General features: G+C 46.4%; 1 protein-coding gene across 5 annotated transcripts in view; it reads right to left on the reverse strand.

The window, feature by feature from the left end:
• Nucleotides 1-16,799, reverse strand: part of DCAF1 (DDB1 and CUL4 associated factor 1) — a 1,123,544-nt gene that overhangs the window by 256,924 nt on the left and 849,821 nt on the right. For all 5 annotated transcript variants that reach the window (XM_086938831.1, XM_086938834.1, XM_086938833.1 and 2 more), the window contains exons 19-20: nucleotides 10,211-10,304; nucleotides 9,989-10,093 (exon numbers count right to left, since the gene is read on the reverse strand). In XM_086938831.1, the coding sequence (XP_086794957.1) occupies nucleotides 9,989-10,093; nucleotides 10,211-10,304 (199 nt within the window). The remainder of the gene's footprint in view (nucleotides 1-9,988; nucleotides 10,094-10,210; nucleotides 10,305-16,799) is intronic.

A 16,799-nucleotide genomic window follows, 5' to 3' on the forward strand; every position in this document is an offset into this window, starting at 1 on the left:
CCAAGTTTGCTGAAGAGATGAATTTAAGAGGTTGTTGATCTTTACCTTAATTAAATTTTTTCGAAATGGACAAATCTGTTCCACCTTGTATGTCCCCCTCGCCAAAATTCTGTGGGGAAACAGATACCTAAGGAAGAACATGAGTGTATAGCAAGCCATCAGGATATCTATGTATCCTGATGGCTTGCTATAACCTCAAGTTAGACACTCATGGAGTACCTTATGTGTGTTTACTTCCTCAGGTATCTGTTTCCCCACAGAATTCTGGCGAGGGGGACATACAAGGTGGAACAGATTTATCCATTTCGAAAAAATGTAATTAAGGTAATATTCACCCGACTTGGGGGAGGATTGGAGAACAGGGACCAACACCCTGATGAAAGCCTAAAGCCATCCAGTTGGAGGCACCCAAAATAGGCAGAAACATGTTGGTAGAAGCAGAGGGGATTGAGGGATCATAACTTCCCTACATATACCCCCATTATCTCATTTTAATCCAGCCAGAGTTTTCCCTTTAGAATAAAGTAGAAACTGGGAAATCTCTAGCCTGTTTTACTTCACTTTACTGCTAAGTTGGTCCTGTCAGTGTGGGAAAGAATTAATCCCGCCATATATGTTTTCCTTTCCATTTAATGTTGCAAGTGTCCTGTGTGTATTATCACCCCCACCTTTTTTTTATTTTACTACCCTTACCACCTGTCTCCGTCAAAAAAATCTTACGCTCCACCTAGAGTGTTGGTCTGCGCCTAGGTGTCTGATGCGGCCCAATGATGAAGCATGACACCGCAAGGTGTGTGAGGGCAGTTTTAAGACACCTGCGGACCTCCCTCTGGTGTTTCTGTTGAGTCTTGTGTGTCATTATTTATGTTACTTTGGGAACTTGATCTGTTACCACTTTAAATACAGACGAGGTCCAACATTGATGCAATATAGGTTTCTCTGCTATGTGGGCTTGATATGTGAATAAGGGAACTAGAGAAACTATTATCCCTGGTCTCTCTTTTGTGGGTACTAACATGAGTATACCGACCAAGAATGAGCATGGGCGGAGTAGAGCTATGAAAACAGAATGAAGTATCAGCATCCTGGGTTGGAGTGAAGTAAAAGTGTCACCCTGCAGAAGGATCAAGCCACCCGGAAGGAGGCAAGCATAGAAAGCCCAACCTGAAAAGGTCCTTGCAGGACAGGGAGGACGGGCGGGCGTTAAGGAATCTGCGGCTAGACTATGTCTCTACCAGATACATCGGCACCGAAGGTAAGTTACTCTTTCATCGGATAGAAACGTCTAGCCGCAGATTCCTTAACTTAGAATAGATACCAAAGCAATACCCATAGTGGAGGCGGGTCTGAGACTGTACCCCAATAAGTTACCGAGGCAACAGAGCAGTCAACAAGGAGACGACCCATGGTGGGGACCGCAATCAGCGCAGCCACACCAGACAATAAAGCTCCGAAAGAGCGAAAAACATTGGGAGGCAAAGGTACTACAAGCCGTCCACAACAGAATAAAACCCCCCGTATGCATACCGGTTGAGGGAAGGAAAACATACGCTAGATAGGTCTGTGTGAAAGGGAAAGTTCATGACTTCACATGAAGTGGAACTGAACCCAGGTGCTGAAGGTCCTGCAGCATCTGACGTGCTGACCTTAAATAAAACCTAAAGGGAAGACTTTCTACCGTAAGCCCTGTTTGCTTTTCCAGTCGACGCCTTAGCAATTGCTTTTGTCCAGCTGGCTGCCTGCTACTTTAGCGCCAAGAAACCGTCCAGGTGTACGTTGCGCTTGATAAATATTTTAAACTTAAACTTAAGACAACTGGTATGACAGAGTCAACACATACCAGTCCAGTATGCACAACAGTGGAAAAAAAACAGTTGAATCCAGTACCAGCCAAAGACGTAGGACAGCATTGGCAGGATGCCGACCCATGAACATAAAGAATCCAGTTATAGCAGAAACAGAAGACACACTGTTGGAGAGTCACTCTGTCATGAAGCATGGCCATATAAGAGCAGACCAGATCAATGACCACGGACACCAAATGAAAGAACGTGGACCGCACAATTTTGCTGTGTAACGGCACAGCAGATATAGAGGCAAAGAATAGGCCTAGAAATGAAGCGTAACACAGAGGACGCTAAAGCACCAACAGTTATGATGAAGCAGAAGTGGACAGAACAATGTCCAGACTAGTAAGCCACATAAGCCCTTCACCCGGGAGGAGCAACAGTGCACAACAAGATAGAGGAGGATACGGAGCTAGACACAACAGTCAGAAATAGTCGAGACCGATTAAATGGTCCAAGGACACAAGAAGCAAGTATCCTAAAGAGAACACTCCCCTTGAGAGTGGTCCAGCAGGAATCCAAGCCGAAGTGTGTAAAAAACTTGGGAGGAAAGCAGCAGGGAAATGAGTAAAAAATCCTGTTGGAAAAGTGCCCCGAAAACGAGGGCACAAGAAAGGTACATGACAAAACCACCACCTGGAAAGATAAGCCCAGTAAGGGCTTAAGTACGACATTTTTTATCACCCTAGTCCTCAAACGGAAGGGGAAAACCAGGACTACAGAAGTGATTTTGTTCACCCCAGTCCTTAAACAGGAGGGGAAAAGCAGAGCCACTGAAGTGGAAGAATCAACGCAAACACCTTATGATAGCAATCATACCAGGGTGCATTCACAGGTTGCATCAACAAGTAGAAGTGTACCACATAACGGTTGTATCTTTGAACAAAAAGAGGATAGGGCGTCAGTGGTGAGAACTGCACCTGTATTGAACAGAACAAGGCCCTAAGATAGTGACTGGCAAAGAAGAGCAGCCATCAAGGGCAAGAGGATCACAGCGACGCTGAAAAACGCTCTGTGAATATAGGCGAGGCAGAAGCCATACGGTAAGGAACCCATACCAAGGCAGTGAAGGATTACCAGATCCAACTGCACCAAAGGTGCAATGGAGCGATGCGAACGTCAGGATAGCAGAAAAAGGAAGCCCACAGCAAGATTGTGGCGAAAAACTCCATAGGAGGGTTCCAAGGCTAAGGCAGTCACCGAATATCCTATAAATACCCCACATAGGGTAAGTGTTAACCCCTGCGAGGGGTAGTCCTCTTGGGCAAAGCACACATTCAGAGGACAGAAAGGGAAGACCGAACCAGCCGTCTGGCTGAACGTAAAGAATACTGAGAAGATGGAACCACTGCCTACACTATCCGGGTGCTACGCAGAGTACTGGGATATTTATGAAATCAGACCAACAAGGCAAAAAGGTCCACGCCATTGAAAGGCAGATCCCTAAGAGCATCCCACACTTTGTCCGGAAAACGACTGTTGTGCAGCCAAGCATGGCGGCACAAAGCCACAGACCGAGCAAGAGCTCGTCCCACTGAGTCAGTGGCATCAAGAGATGAGCGGAGGGAGAATTGCAGAAGGCAGATTAATTCAACACACAGGCCTTCTGGAATTGAAGGTAGAAGAGCCGCAACCAAGTCCCAAAGGGAAGAGCATGCACGTGCGAACACGCTAGCTGTATTCAAGGCGCGGATGCCAGTACTGGCAACCACATGCGTCTAACCACCTAGACTCACTGGTGGGAGGCAATCAAGGCAGGGTGGAGGAAGACTAAGTCGAAGGCTGCCTGAACAACTAGGCCCTGAGCTCTAGGATAAAAGGACAAATAGAGCGGATCATTAGGGGCAGGACGATGTCGACGAGCTGTGGCGCGATCAACAGGGTCACCCGAGGAAGGCCTTGCCCATGTACTCCGCATGATGTCAAACAAGGATGTCTCAATGGGCAGCAAAGGCTCCACTTCAACCGGCTCCAATTGGAGAAGATCCAACAAAGGATCAGAATGCAGAGGAACCACAGGGGACTGAAAACAAAGAATAGCAGCCGCACTGTAAATAGCCCGTGCGTAGGCAGCACTAGCCTCAGTCGCCATTCGGGGAGGTGACAATAACCCATCTGTAGGGGAGGGCTGGAGACTAACCCGTCCACTAGACAGCAACAGTGGAGGAGCTGGAGACTGATCGAGTCCACGCCACACAAGGTACCTGCACCATGGGCCGAAACGGCCGCAGATCAGTGGATTTCAGAAGAGCGTCAGCGTGTGGCATAAGAGGAGGTGTAATGGCCAGAACCGGCGACGACTGAAGCTGCATGGGAGTCACATGGACGTCCAAGGAGTCGGGAACATCAACCTCTTGAAATAGAAGAGACGGGGGCGCGGCACCGTCGGTACCAGCGTCGAGCCGGCGTCGTCTGGATGTCGTCAACCTCCAAGGGGGACTCGGGCTGCACGCCATCCAACGTCGACCCCACTGCAACATGTGGGGAACAGGGCGTCGAGCCCGGCACCGCCTCAGACGTCGACGCAGGGAGACATTCCGGGCTATGCGGAGACTGACGGGGTGGGCTAGAAAGACGACTGGGAGGACCCACTGGGCCGTGTCCCGTCAACGTTGAATCCGCTCCGGAATCGGAGTTGATGCACACAGCCGGAGCAGAGGACGAATCCGCCGGCTAAGACCCGGACATGCGCCCGCCTTTACCCAATTGATTGCCGTCTTTTTTTAAAGACGCACGCAAAGGCCAATGAAAATAATGCGGAAAAATCCACACAAGCACAAGCTTGTGAAAAGTGGAGTTCAGCTGCAAGAGGTCGGATCCCTAGAGCAGCGCATGCGCTCTGCGCTAAGGCTCAACCTAAAAAAATGGCTATGGTCACTATGGTCCATCACCTGCTGCATGTGTTACCTCTCTGAATTCTGGCCTCAAAATTGAAAATGATATACAATATTTCACCTGGGCAAGTATGAAGGAAGGAAACCTTGACTTTAAATTCCTAGCAGCAACTGTGACAGGAGGGTTAAGGCTACCTGTATGTTTTCTTATCATTTAGCACATCAGCTTTTGCAATTTATGTATTTCTCCATATGCAGTGACAACAACCCACACACCCTAACCATGGATTGCAACATACCTCTATAAAAAAACTAGTCTGTACGGTTTATATGTCAAAACTTCAACAGCCCGCACAACCCTTCCACCGACAACCAGAGTCAACCAGAAGGCTGGAACCTCTGATCTCCGCAGATGAGCTACAATCACTGCCATCAGTTTGATGAGCGCCTGAAGGGCACTGGTAGGGTCAAAAGGGAGCACAGCAAACAAAGTGTTGGACTGGCCCGACATCTGGCTACATGACCCACGAGGTCTGTGGGTCCGTTTCCGCTGCGATGCAAAGACTGAGAAGTTTGCAGGCCGTGACGCCTGGACAGTTAAGAGACGCTGCTGGATGCCCCTTCCATGGTCACAAAAGGAGTGGAAGGAGGACAGCGGTTGGCTATAGGCCATGGGATGGCCCAAGATCTGTCTATAGCCCTGCTGTCCTTAAGCACTCCAAGACTAAGTCCACCTTGTCTCCGTGAGACGGGAGGCATCAAAGGGTATGTCCATGAATGAGGCCTGGACATCGCCGGACAATTCAGTCATCCTCAGCCAGGTGTGGCGCTGTAAGACCACTGATGAAACCACTCAAGCAAAGCGGTAATATCCAGCCCACAGCATTTGGCAAACCTAGCAGCGTCTCTAACCTCAGCAATAGTTTAAGAGGGAGTGGCTTGGGCCTCCTCCAAGACCATAGGCGGCACCTGTGCAAATGAGTCCAAGAGCTAGTGATCGTATCAACCCAAAAGGCGCACTGTATTCACTGACCGCAGTGCCAGCCTGGCAGAAAAGAACAGCTTCTTCCCCAGGGTATCCAGCCGCTTGGATTAAGTGTTTGGGGGAGTGGAAGGGAATGCACCAGGATTTAATTTGAAAGTGGATAATTGGACCACCAAGCTCTCCGGGTTGAGGAGAGGAAACCTGGGACCCTAGAGGCAGGGTGATGGCGGGGGGCAATCTCCCTATTCACAGGAACCCCTGTGCAGGGCTGGAACTAGGCCCAGAGTAGGGCGTCTTTGAGTGACTGGTTAAATGGCTGAAGCGGTTTGGATGCGATAATTCCTGGCTGAAGCACATCAGTCAAAACATTCGTCTTGACAGCCACAATGTCTAGGATCTCGCTGCCCACACCACCATAGCGAATGAGGGTCATTCTTCCGTAGTCATGGGAGGAGGAGAAACCAAGCCAGTAACCAAGGAGATATCCAGTCCACTGGTGTTAGAATTGGGGGTCTCTAGTTGGCACAGGTAGATACTTGTGACAAATAGGGACCCTCTCCTCTAGTCAGGATAAGGGGATTACACGCCTAAAATAACCCTTGCTCACCCCCTTGGTAGCTTGGCACGAGCAGCAAGGCTTTATCTTAGAGGCGTTGTAAGTTAAGCATTTGTGACCACATACAGTACCCCAGTGACAAAACCACAAATGGACACCACACAAGGTTTTATATCAAAAATAAGTATATTTTATATAGAGTTACAAGACGAATAAACGACAAAAAGAACCCACAGTACTATTAGATTTCAAGAGTTCTGGTTAAAAGATTTAAATCAAGGTTCTGTGCGAGTCGGTAGCCTGGTCCGGCTACAGCATTGTTGAGATAACACAGTCTATCCGATCCAGCGGACCGCGTCGGTACGGGCCTACTCAAATGTCGACAGACTTAGTCACAGTACCTTTTACTTGAGGCGGCCGGCACGGATGTGCGAGCCGGTTCCGGTGTTCGTCGAGGTGCAGAAAAGAAAGCGTTGCAGGACGAGTTGTCCCTCGATGCGGTCGGGTAGCGGCCCGTTGACAGAGTCGGTGGATCCAAGGCGTACGTTGCAGGGCGAGACGGTGCTTCGATGTGGTGCTTGCAGCTTGCGTTGCGGCGACAGAGCCAGAGTTCGGGAACTGGCGTTGATCAGTCCGGACAGTGGTGCGAGTCAGGCAGTGCGTCGCAAAGCGTGCAAGGCAGTGCCCAACTCCGGTGCGTTCACAGGACTCGGAGTCAGCAGCAGTGACCGCGTCGGTCAGAGCAGTACGAGTCGGTGTAGCGAGGTGTTGCACGTTGCGGTGTCCACCAGTCGCGGTGCTGGCAACAGCTCAGTGACGGCGTCAGGACGGAGTCGGTGAGCTCAGAGCTTGTGTTGTTCGAGGCAGACGTTGCTTGATGCGGTGCCTACAGGACACCGGGTTGGTCGTGAAAGTCGGTAACAGCTCCATGCCTCTGTAGCCACTGGAACAGCGTTTCCAGAAGCAATTCACAAAGGCTGGTGAAGTCTACTGGTCCTGAGACTTCGGTCAGCGGGCCAGCTCTCTTCCAAGCCCTTGGAGATCTTATGCACAAGTTGAAAGTAAAGTACACAAAGTTCTTTCTCCTCTCTTTGGCAGTCAGGCAACCACTGAAGGCCAATCCCCCAAGCAGCACTTCAGCTTGGGAATAGTCTCTCCTCAGTTTCTTCAGGTTCCTCTCCTCAGTAGAGGTTTTGTCTTGTAAGTCCAGAAGTGATCTAATTTCATGGGATCAGAGTCCCAATACTTATACCCCAAAATCCTTTGTTCTCTGAGGGGAGAGGGGCCTGTGCCCAGTCCAAACCAGTTCTGAAGCACTCTGTTTACCAGACTTCTCCTTTCCTTTCACAGTGCAGGGCAGGAACATCAGACACCCCACAGGAGGTGGAGCCAGCATTGTGGAAGGCAAGTACAGCCCATGAGCACTTTGTTGACAGTCTTCCTTCTCTTCTTTCAGTGTGCAGGTCAGAGACATCAGACACACCACAGGGGTGGAGCCAGCACTGTGGGGGCGGACACAGTCCTATTCAGGTCCCAGGTGCAACTCCTCCCTCCCATCTAGATGCAGATCTCTCTATTCACCACTGGGCTGACTCATTCTGTCTCCTGGAATCCCCCAGCCCTGTCACTCAAACTCCAGACAAGAAATACACAACCTCGCAGAGGCAGGCTTAAATGGTTAGGCAAGCAAATACCTACTTTCTAAAAGTGGTATTTGCAAACACAAAATATTAAGAATAAACTTCATTAAAAGATGTATTTTATTATTCTGAGTCCAGGCATACTAAACTAGAACTTCTACCATGTTCTCCGAGTCTGCTAGGATTATAAACATGTAATAATCTAGCAGCCCATTCTGGCCTATGGAGAACGGGTATCCTTGCAATAGTGAAAAAGAAAAATGGCTTTAATTCACTATTAGGACATGCCACACACATCAGGGCTTGTCCTACCTTACACTTACAATGCACCCTGCCCGTGAGCCTACCATAGGGGTGACTAATATGAAGAAAAGGGAAGGTTTTAGGGACTGGCAAGTGGGTGCACTTGCCCAGTCAGCATGACAGTTCCAGACTGCACGCAGGCTCTGCAATGGCAGACCTCAGACACGTTTTTCCAAGGCCGCTTCTGTGGGTGGCACAACCAGTGCTGCAAGCCCACTAGCAGCATTTGGAATTACACACCCTGGGCACACTCAGTGCACTGTACTAGGGTCTGACAAGTAAACCAAATAGTCAATCATGGAATCACCAATGAATATATTAATTTACAATAGGGAGAGCATATGCACCTTAGCACAGGTCAGCATTGGTAAAGTGCACAGAGTCATGAAGTAGCCAACAACAAGTTAGATAACATATAGGAGGAAGGCAGAAAGTTCAGGGATGACCCTGCAAAAAGGGCCAAGTCCAACAACTGGCATCTGCCAGATCCTCACACCAGGTGTATTGGGTAATATCTAGGAGATGGTATTCATCAGGGTCCAATGACACCCCACCCCCCCAATGTCCTAGACCAAAGGAAAAGGGCACAGACTTGGCGCTGGGTGTTCTGCCACCAGCCATTGCTGGAGTCAGCGTCAGACAACACACATTCGGCTCAGTGCTGGAGTCAAGGATGAAATCTGGGACTGCACCACCAGTGGGCGCCAGGGACGTTGGCAGTGTAGCCAGCACTGCTCCGAATTGATCCATGTATCCAAGAGTTCCAACTGGCGCCGGGCGCCAACTAGCTGGTGGAAGAACAGTAGGTGCCCCTCCCAAGCCTGTAGGGCCCAAAGAAACGGCACCAGGGAAGGAGTAGCTCAGTGACTGATCCCGTACCTTTTTCACCACCGGTTTAGAGACCTTTGCGTTATTGCACATTGAGCAGCAAGGAGCTTGAGGGATTGACCCCTAAAAGCCTTGGGTTGAATGGTGTGATAATTGATGCAGGTCTTGGCGTCCTGGTCAAACTCGAGGCACCAAAGCCAGGCATGGTGTAAATCTGTCACCAACATTTGCTGGTGACAGGTGCAACAGAGCTTAAAACCAGCCTTCCTTGTGGACATCCCTGCCACAACAGGAGATAAAGTCTCAAAAATCTTCGACAAGAAGATAAAAAAAATGTCAGTCAAAAAGAGACTGGCGGCAGCTCTTCTCCAGATCTGCATTGACTTTAGTGAAAAGAACTGTTATCAGCGCGGTGGTATGGGGCCTACATATGCACCGCACATGTCCATTTTGGCAAGGACGTTGCCTAACAGAGTCAAACACCAGCGCTTACTGGCAGGCAGGGGCACTGTTAATGAAAATTTTCCAGACCTCGTCTGATGCCTGTGGATAATTTGAAGGTAAGGAATCTACAGCTAAACGTCTTTATCAGGTATGCTTTCTAAATGATGTAACTGCACCTAGCGAAGTGATGTATTGTTCAGAAACATAAAACATTTACACTTTAATTATAGTTGTGCTTACGCAGCTGGTTTTTACTCTCTTGGCGTAACTTGTCAAGTAACGATTAGAGAGATATATTTGTTGAAAATTATTCAACAATAGTTCAAAACTATAAATGCAGTATCTTGATGCAACAAGCTGAAAACTATTTAAAGTCATATTTTTAGGGGATGGGTATTTGTGTTAGTGATCCTATGTATTATTTAATATTGTATAAATCATTGATAACCCTTAATGATGAATTGTTATTGATAAAATGAAACTTTCTTTAGGAGTCAATCATTCAATAAACTAAATTGAATTGAGAACACAATGCAAAGTTTCAAATTTACCTATAGGCTTATAGTCTGTAGCATTAAATGTTCTAAATGATGACCCAAATGGACTCCTCATCCTTTCTTCAAGCATGTCATCTTCATCGTCTGCTTGAAGCATGGCTAGAAAATATATAAAGAGATATAATTTGTCAAGGCCAAGTAAAAGGAGGCAAAGTTATCATTTTGTTATCAGTACTCCGAAAAACAAAAAAAAGTGAATAAAGTGCCCACTCCTACCTCCATACATCACAGTCCCAGTGCTATTAAAAACAACCCGGCACTGATCAAGAGCTGGCACTGTGTGTAAAAGATGGAACGTCCGAAGATCCCACTGTGGACAAGAAAGTTAGGGAAAAAAGAACATAAAAGAGTAGGAACCTCTGGAAGGAAATACTCATTTGCATTTTCACCTTTTAACAGAAATGGCTGCACGACTATCAAACGTACCCCCAAATTAGGATTCTTAAATGTAAACAAATAATAATGTGCATTAAAATACAAGACAAAGCTGAACATTATTTTTTTCAAACAATAGGAACCATTCACAACGATTTTTCTGTTAGCAGGTGTAACATAATCATGGCATTCCCATGAAATTCCAGGTTACAAAGCAAGATCTACTTCTAGAAAAAAGTGGGTGTATATTGGGCTTTATCCTTAAGCAAGGAATTACTGCTGGCTGTAAACAATAGTAATACAGGGCACATCAGTATAGTCTGGCACCTACTTATTACAAAGTTAGTACAAAGTTAGTACTGGTGCTAGGTAACTTCATATTGGCATACTTAATGTGGTTGTCCACCCATTTTTCAATACTGGTCCATTGATCAGTTCTTTAAATCTGACAACCATAGGACTGTGCACTGTCAGTCTGCTCCTAGCCACATCTGGTTCCATAATTCACAACACTGGTTTTTGTTTTTATTTGTACTTTTAGACCAACACTTTTCCTCTCTTGTATTCAGCATTCTCAGGTCGTCCTTAACTGAGGGGTCAAAGGTTCACATTAATTTATTAGCAAGCATGTTTTTAGGTTATCGTTTGCTGGGAAGCGGGGCTAATTCACATGCCATCAGGGCTTCCAAGATGAGCCTAGTGGACTTGGGTATGTCTTCACAACGAGCAGAATTATTTAGAGATATTGACCAATGATATTTAACACAAACTGTATTTTCTCTTGTTCTCATAGCCACTCTACAAACATACTCACAGGAACCTTATGTCCAATACCACCTTGGCATTTATTCATATAAGACTGCCAGTTTGCATGTACAGTGTGCTCTAGGGGGAACTGTTCAGGTTCGTTCTGCTTTTGCATAGCATAGTATATTCGAATGCACTTGACTTTTCACCTTGCAATGCCCGATTTTGATATGGGATTGCCTTTGTGTGGTGGAGCAAAAGCCAAAAAAAGTTGATTTGTGTTACGCAAAAGTTTTGTCCTTTCTATGTAATAAAGCAATGCTCTTTTAACATCCAATGTGTGTAGGGCACGTTTTGCCACTGAATCTGGTTGAGGGAAGAACACAGGTAACTCAACAGATGGATTGATATGAAAAGCAGAAATTACTTTAGGTAGGAATTTAGGATTAGTCCGAAGAACCACTTTATTTTGGTGTATTTTGTAAAAAGGGATCTTCTATAGTTGATGCCTGAAGCTCACTCACTCACTCACTCTTCTGAGTGATGTGATAGCAACAAGGAAAGCAACTTTACATGTGAGAAATTGCAGTTCACATTTGTGCAATGGCTCAAAAGGTGGACCCATTTGTCTGGTGAGAACAATGTTGAGATTCCACACTGGAGCTGGTGGACGTCTCGGGGGAATGACTCTTTTGAGTCCCTCCATAAAGGCTTTGATACCAGGCCCTCTAAAAAGAGATGGATGTCTATTCTGGAGGTATGCAGCTATTGCAGCCAAATGTAAACGTATGGATGTATAAGCTATATTGGAATGTTGTAGATGTAACAGATAACATATAATGTTTTGTACAGAAGCATCAAGCGGGTTGATGTGGTTGTTACTGCAGTACATCACAAACCGCATCCACTTACCTGCATAGCAGGTTCTTGTGGTAGGACGTCTAGCCTCCTTGATAATATTCATGCAGTCTGGTGGTAGATTAAGATAGCCAAGCTCTAAGACTTCAGGAGCCAGATCGCCAGATTGAGTTGACTGGGCTCTAGATGTCTTATGTCTCCATGGCTGTGTGTGAGAATATTGGGTTTAAGACATAGTTACTGGTGAGGAACTACTGAGAGTTCCAACAGGGTTGTGAACCAAGGCTGACGTGCCCACGTGGGAGCAACTAGGATTCGTGTCAGGGGCGCTTGGCTGAGTTTCCGAACCACTCATGGAATAAGTGGGAGAGGCGGAAAAGTGTAAACAAATATCGCTGACCAATTCATCCATAGTGCATTGCCTTTGGACAATGGGTGTGGATACCTGGACGCGAAGCTTGGGCATTTTGCAATGTGGCGAAAAGATCTATGTGAGGGACTTCCCAACTTTTAGTGAAGTAGTGTGGCTCACTGGTTAGAGGCGGCAGACCCGAGAGCAGAGGACGGCCCGGGACCAGGGTTCGATTCCCGGCGCGGCAGGTTTCTGGACCAGGGTCAGCGGACTCGATAATTCTCTCGCCTCGGTGCCCACTCTGATCAGCGATCACACTCGGCAACTCTGGGCATTAGCTTGCCTCATCTTCACTAACGGCCCCACCAGACCGCCGGGGATGCCTGGTCTCACCCTGGAGATACCCATTAAGGGACCATCTCTCAGGGAAGCCAGGAAGGGTTTCGCAGCGGTCGAAGCGCCTTGGGACCCTCCGGGTAAGTAGTGCGCTATATAAATGCCTATACATTACATTACATTACATTACATTACTTTTAAAGTATGGAAGGAGGACCCGAAGGTGGAGTTCCCATTTGTGTATTTGCTGTCTCTGTCTGCTGAGGAGATCTGCAATCTGGTTGTTGGCTCGTGGGACGTGCTCCGTTAGGAGATACATTTTTGGTGAATAGCCCACCTCCAGATGTTTTGGGCTAAGTGAGACAGTTGGAGTGCCCCCCCCCCCCCCCTATTTTTGTATGTAATACATGGTGGTCATGTAGTCTGTACTGAGTTAGGACAGCTTTACCCTCTAGGTGAGTTTGAAACGCTTTGAGTGCTAGGAATATTGCAAGCAGCTCTAGGTGATTGATGTGGAGCAAATTATGTGGTTGGCTCCACATGCCTTGCACTGTGTGCTCTTGTAGATTAGCTCTCCAGCCAGTGAGGGACACGTCCACACTATCTGTGGAACCGGGTCTATGAACAATCCTTTTGATCAATTTTGTGTTTTCCACCACTGCAGAGAACGAATATGCTACTTACCAGTATGCATCTGTTCTTGGCATGTAGGGCTGCTGACATTCATATCTGTGCATAGATCGCCGCCTAGTGTTGGGTCCGGATGGTTGCACATTGTTGTCCTGAAAGAGTCTTCGAAGTATCACGAGATAGGTGGCTCCTCCCCTGGACTACAGTGTGCATGGGCATCGACTCCATCCTCAGATTGTTTTTCGCCATTGTAGCAGAGATGGAGTGTAGTACAGTAAGTGATGACCATGCTAAGAGTAATTCTGAGTGCTGCAGTCGCTACAGGCGCCGGGGAGGAGGGCGGGCGATATGAATGTCAGCAGCACTACATGCCAAGAACAGATGCATACTGGTAAGTAGCATATTCGGTTTGAGGCATGTGGGCAGCTGAATTCATATCTGTGCATAGAATATATAGCAGTCCCTCTTCTTAGCGGCTGCCCGTGCCAGCTGCAGCAGTCTGAAAAAGTGTTTTTAGAACAGCCTGTCCTACAGCTGCCTGCTGTTTGGAGTGCACAACTACACAGTAGTGTTTAGTAAATGTGTGAATGGTAGACCATGTGGCTGCTCTACAGATCTCCTCTAAAGGAATGTTTCCAAGGAAAGCCATGGAAGCCCCCAACTTTCATGTTGAGTGGGCTCTTGGGGGAATCGTTAATGTGCACTTAGCCTTTTGATAGCAAATCTGTATGCACTTAACGATCCACCTGGCTATACCTGCTTTTGAAATGGGGTTGCCTTTGTGTTGTGGGGAAAAGGCAACAAACAGTTGTTTTGTCTTTCTGAAATCTTTTGTCCTATCTATGTAGTACATGAGAGCTCTATTGATGTCTAGTGTGTGGAGCATTCTCTCCGCCACTGAATCTGGATTCTGGAAGAACACTGGCAGTTCTATAGTTTGATTCATATGGAACTGTGAAACTACTTTAGGCAGAAACTTAGGGTTAGTGCGTAGCACCACCCTGTTGGAGTGAATCTGTATGAATGGTTCTTGGATAGTTAGTGCTTGAAGTTCACTCGTCGTAGCGATGCGATTGCTATTAGGAAAGCCACTTTCCACGTCAAGAATTGTATCTCGCAGGAGTGTAGAGGCTCAAAAGGTGGTCCCATCAGTCTGGTAAGGACCACATTCAGGTTCTATACAGGTGCCGGTGGGTGTCTGGGAGGAATAACTCGCTTGAGTCCCTCCAGAAAAGCTTTGATGGCAGGCACTCTGAAAAGTGAGAGATGCTGCCTGTTTTGGAGATAAGCTGCTATTGCGGATAAATGTATACAAATGGAAGCATAGGCTAGATTGCATTTGTATAGATGTAACAGATAACAGATGATGTTGTGAGTAGATGCATCTAGCGGATTAATGTCGTTGTTGGAACAATAAATGACAAACCGCTTCCATTTCGCTGCATAACATGCTCTAGTGGTGGGCTTTCTTGCCTCCCTTATGATATCCATACAGTCAGGAGGCAGGTTGAGGTAGCCAAATTCTAAGACCTCAGGAGCCAGATCGCCAGGTTGAGCTGTTGTGGATCTGGATGCTGAATATCGCCATGGCTCTGCGTCAAAAGCCTGGGCGTGAGGTGCAGCCTTTGATGCGGAACCACAGAGAGTTCTAGAAACGTGGTGTACCATAGTTGGCGTGCCCACGTCGGAGCAACCAGGATGAGAGTCATCGAGTGTTGCTTCAGTTTGCGTGCCACTAGCGGTATGAGCGGTGCTGGGGGAAAAGCGTACGCAAATGTGCCTGACCAGTTCATCCATATCGCATTTCCCTGTGACTGTGGGTGTGGGAACCTGGCGGCAAAGCTTTGGCATTTTGCGTTTTCCCTTGTGGCGAATAGGTCTAACTCTGGATGACCCCACTGCTGGAAGTACGGGCGGAGTACTGATGGATGTATCTCCCACTTGTGCATCTGGTGGCTGTGCCTGCTGAGCAGGTCCACCATCTGATTGTCCTTGCCTGGGAGGTGTTCTGCCATGAGGAAGATGTTTCTCTGAATCGCCCACTTCCACATGCTCTGAGCCAGATGAATTTTGGAAGAAGTGAGCGACCCGAAATACCCTTGAGGGCTTGGGTAATAAAGTTGAAAAGGTAAATTTGCCTTCAAGGGACTTTATTCAATCTATATTTTGTTTAGTTGAGATTGTTCTGAAAAGGACCAGTCACTTGTCCTTGAAGTGAATAAATCAACAATTTGCTAGCTTGAAAAAGAGCATTGCATCAACATATAACATGTAAACATATAAACAAGGACACAAGGTGTATACGAAAAAATATATTTTTATCAAATAGTTCATTCAAAGAAATCAGCTTCATATACAGATCAATAAACAAATAGAAATTAGGACTGTGGGTACACACATAAGTAAATTACTAGGTGACACAACAGAACCTAAAAAAGCACCTATCCCAAATCACATTGATTAAAACAAAGAAAGGGATAAGGTGTATAGTCGACGTTTCGGTTTCTCAGGCGTTAATTTGCTGAAACCATCCTCAGGACTGTTATTAATTGTGGTCTGTATAGAGATATGGTTATCTGTTCATAAAGTATCGTCACTGCATCCCATGGATGACTGTGGATCGAAATGTCTTTAAAATCTGACTATTAGTTGTAAGGCAATGGGCTTCACGTGATAATTCAAGCTGTAGGTGAGAACAGAAATTCCTCATAGAGCTCAGATATTATGGAAAGACACGAAGCATCCAGTGCGTGTAAAATTAGATCTTGTCCATCACCGGTATCAAAATAAAACAAATCAATACGAATTGGAGTCGGTAACACGTCGAGCAGTTATTAATCCTGCACCACCTAGTACTCGGACAGAGTAGAGTTGAAGAGCGTCTTCGTACAGACGCACTGGATGCTTCGTGTCTTTCCATAATATCTGAGCTCTATGAGGAATTTCTGTTCTCACCTACAGCTTGAATTATCACGTGAAGCCCATTGCCTTACAACTAATTGTCAGATTTTAAAGACATTTCGATCCACAGTCATCCATGGGATGCAGTGACGATACTTTATGAACAGATAACAATATCTCTATACAGACCACAATTAATAACAGTCCTGAGGATGGTTTCAGCAAATTAACGCCTGAGAAACCGAAACGTCGACTATACACCTTATCCCTTTCTTTGTTTTAATCAATGTGATTTGGGATAGGTGCTTTTTTAGGTTCTGTTTTGTCACCTAGTAATTTACTTATATGTGTACCCACAGTCCTAATTTCTATTTGTTTATTGATCTGTATATGAAGCTGATTTCTTTGAATGAACTATTTGATAACAATATATTTTTTCGTATACACCTTGTGTCCTTGTTTATATGTTTACATGTTATATGTTGATGCAATGCTCTTTTTCAAGCTAGCAAATTGTTGATTTATTCACTTCAAGGACAAGTGACTGGTCCTTTTCAGAACAATCTCAACTAAACAAAATATAGATTGAATAAAGTCCCTTGAAGG

The sequence above is a fragment of the Lissotriton vulgaris genome, chromosome 9 (genome assembly GCF_964263255.1).
Source record: "Lissotriton vulgaris chromosome 9, aLisVul1.2, whole genome shotgun sequence".
NCBI classification, from domain to species: domain Eukaryota; kingdom Metazoa; phylum Chordata; class Amphibia; order Caudata; family Salamandridae; genus Lissotriton; species Lissotriton vulgaris.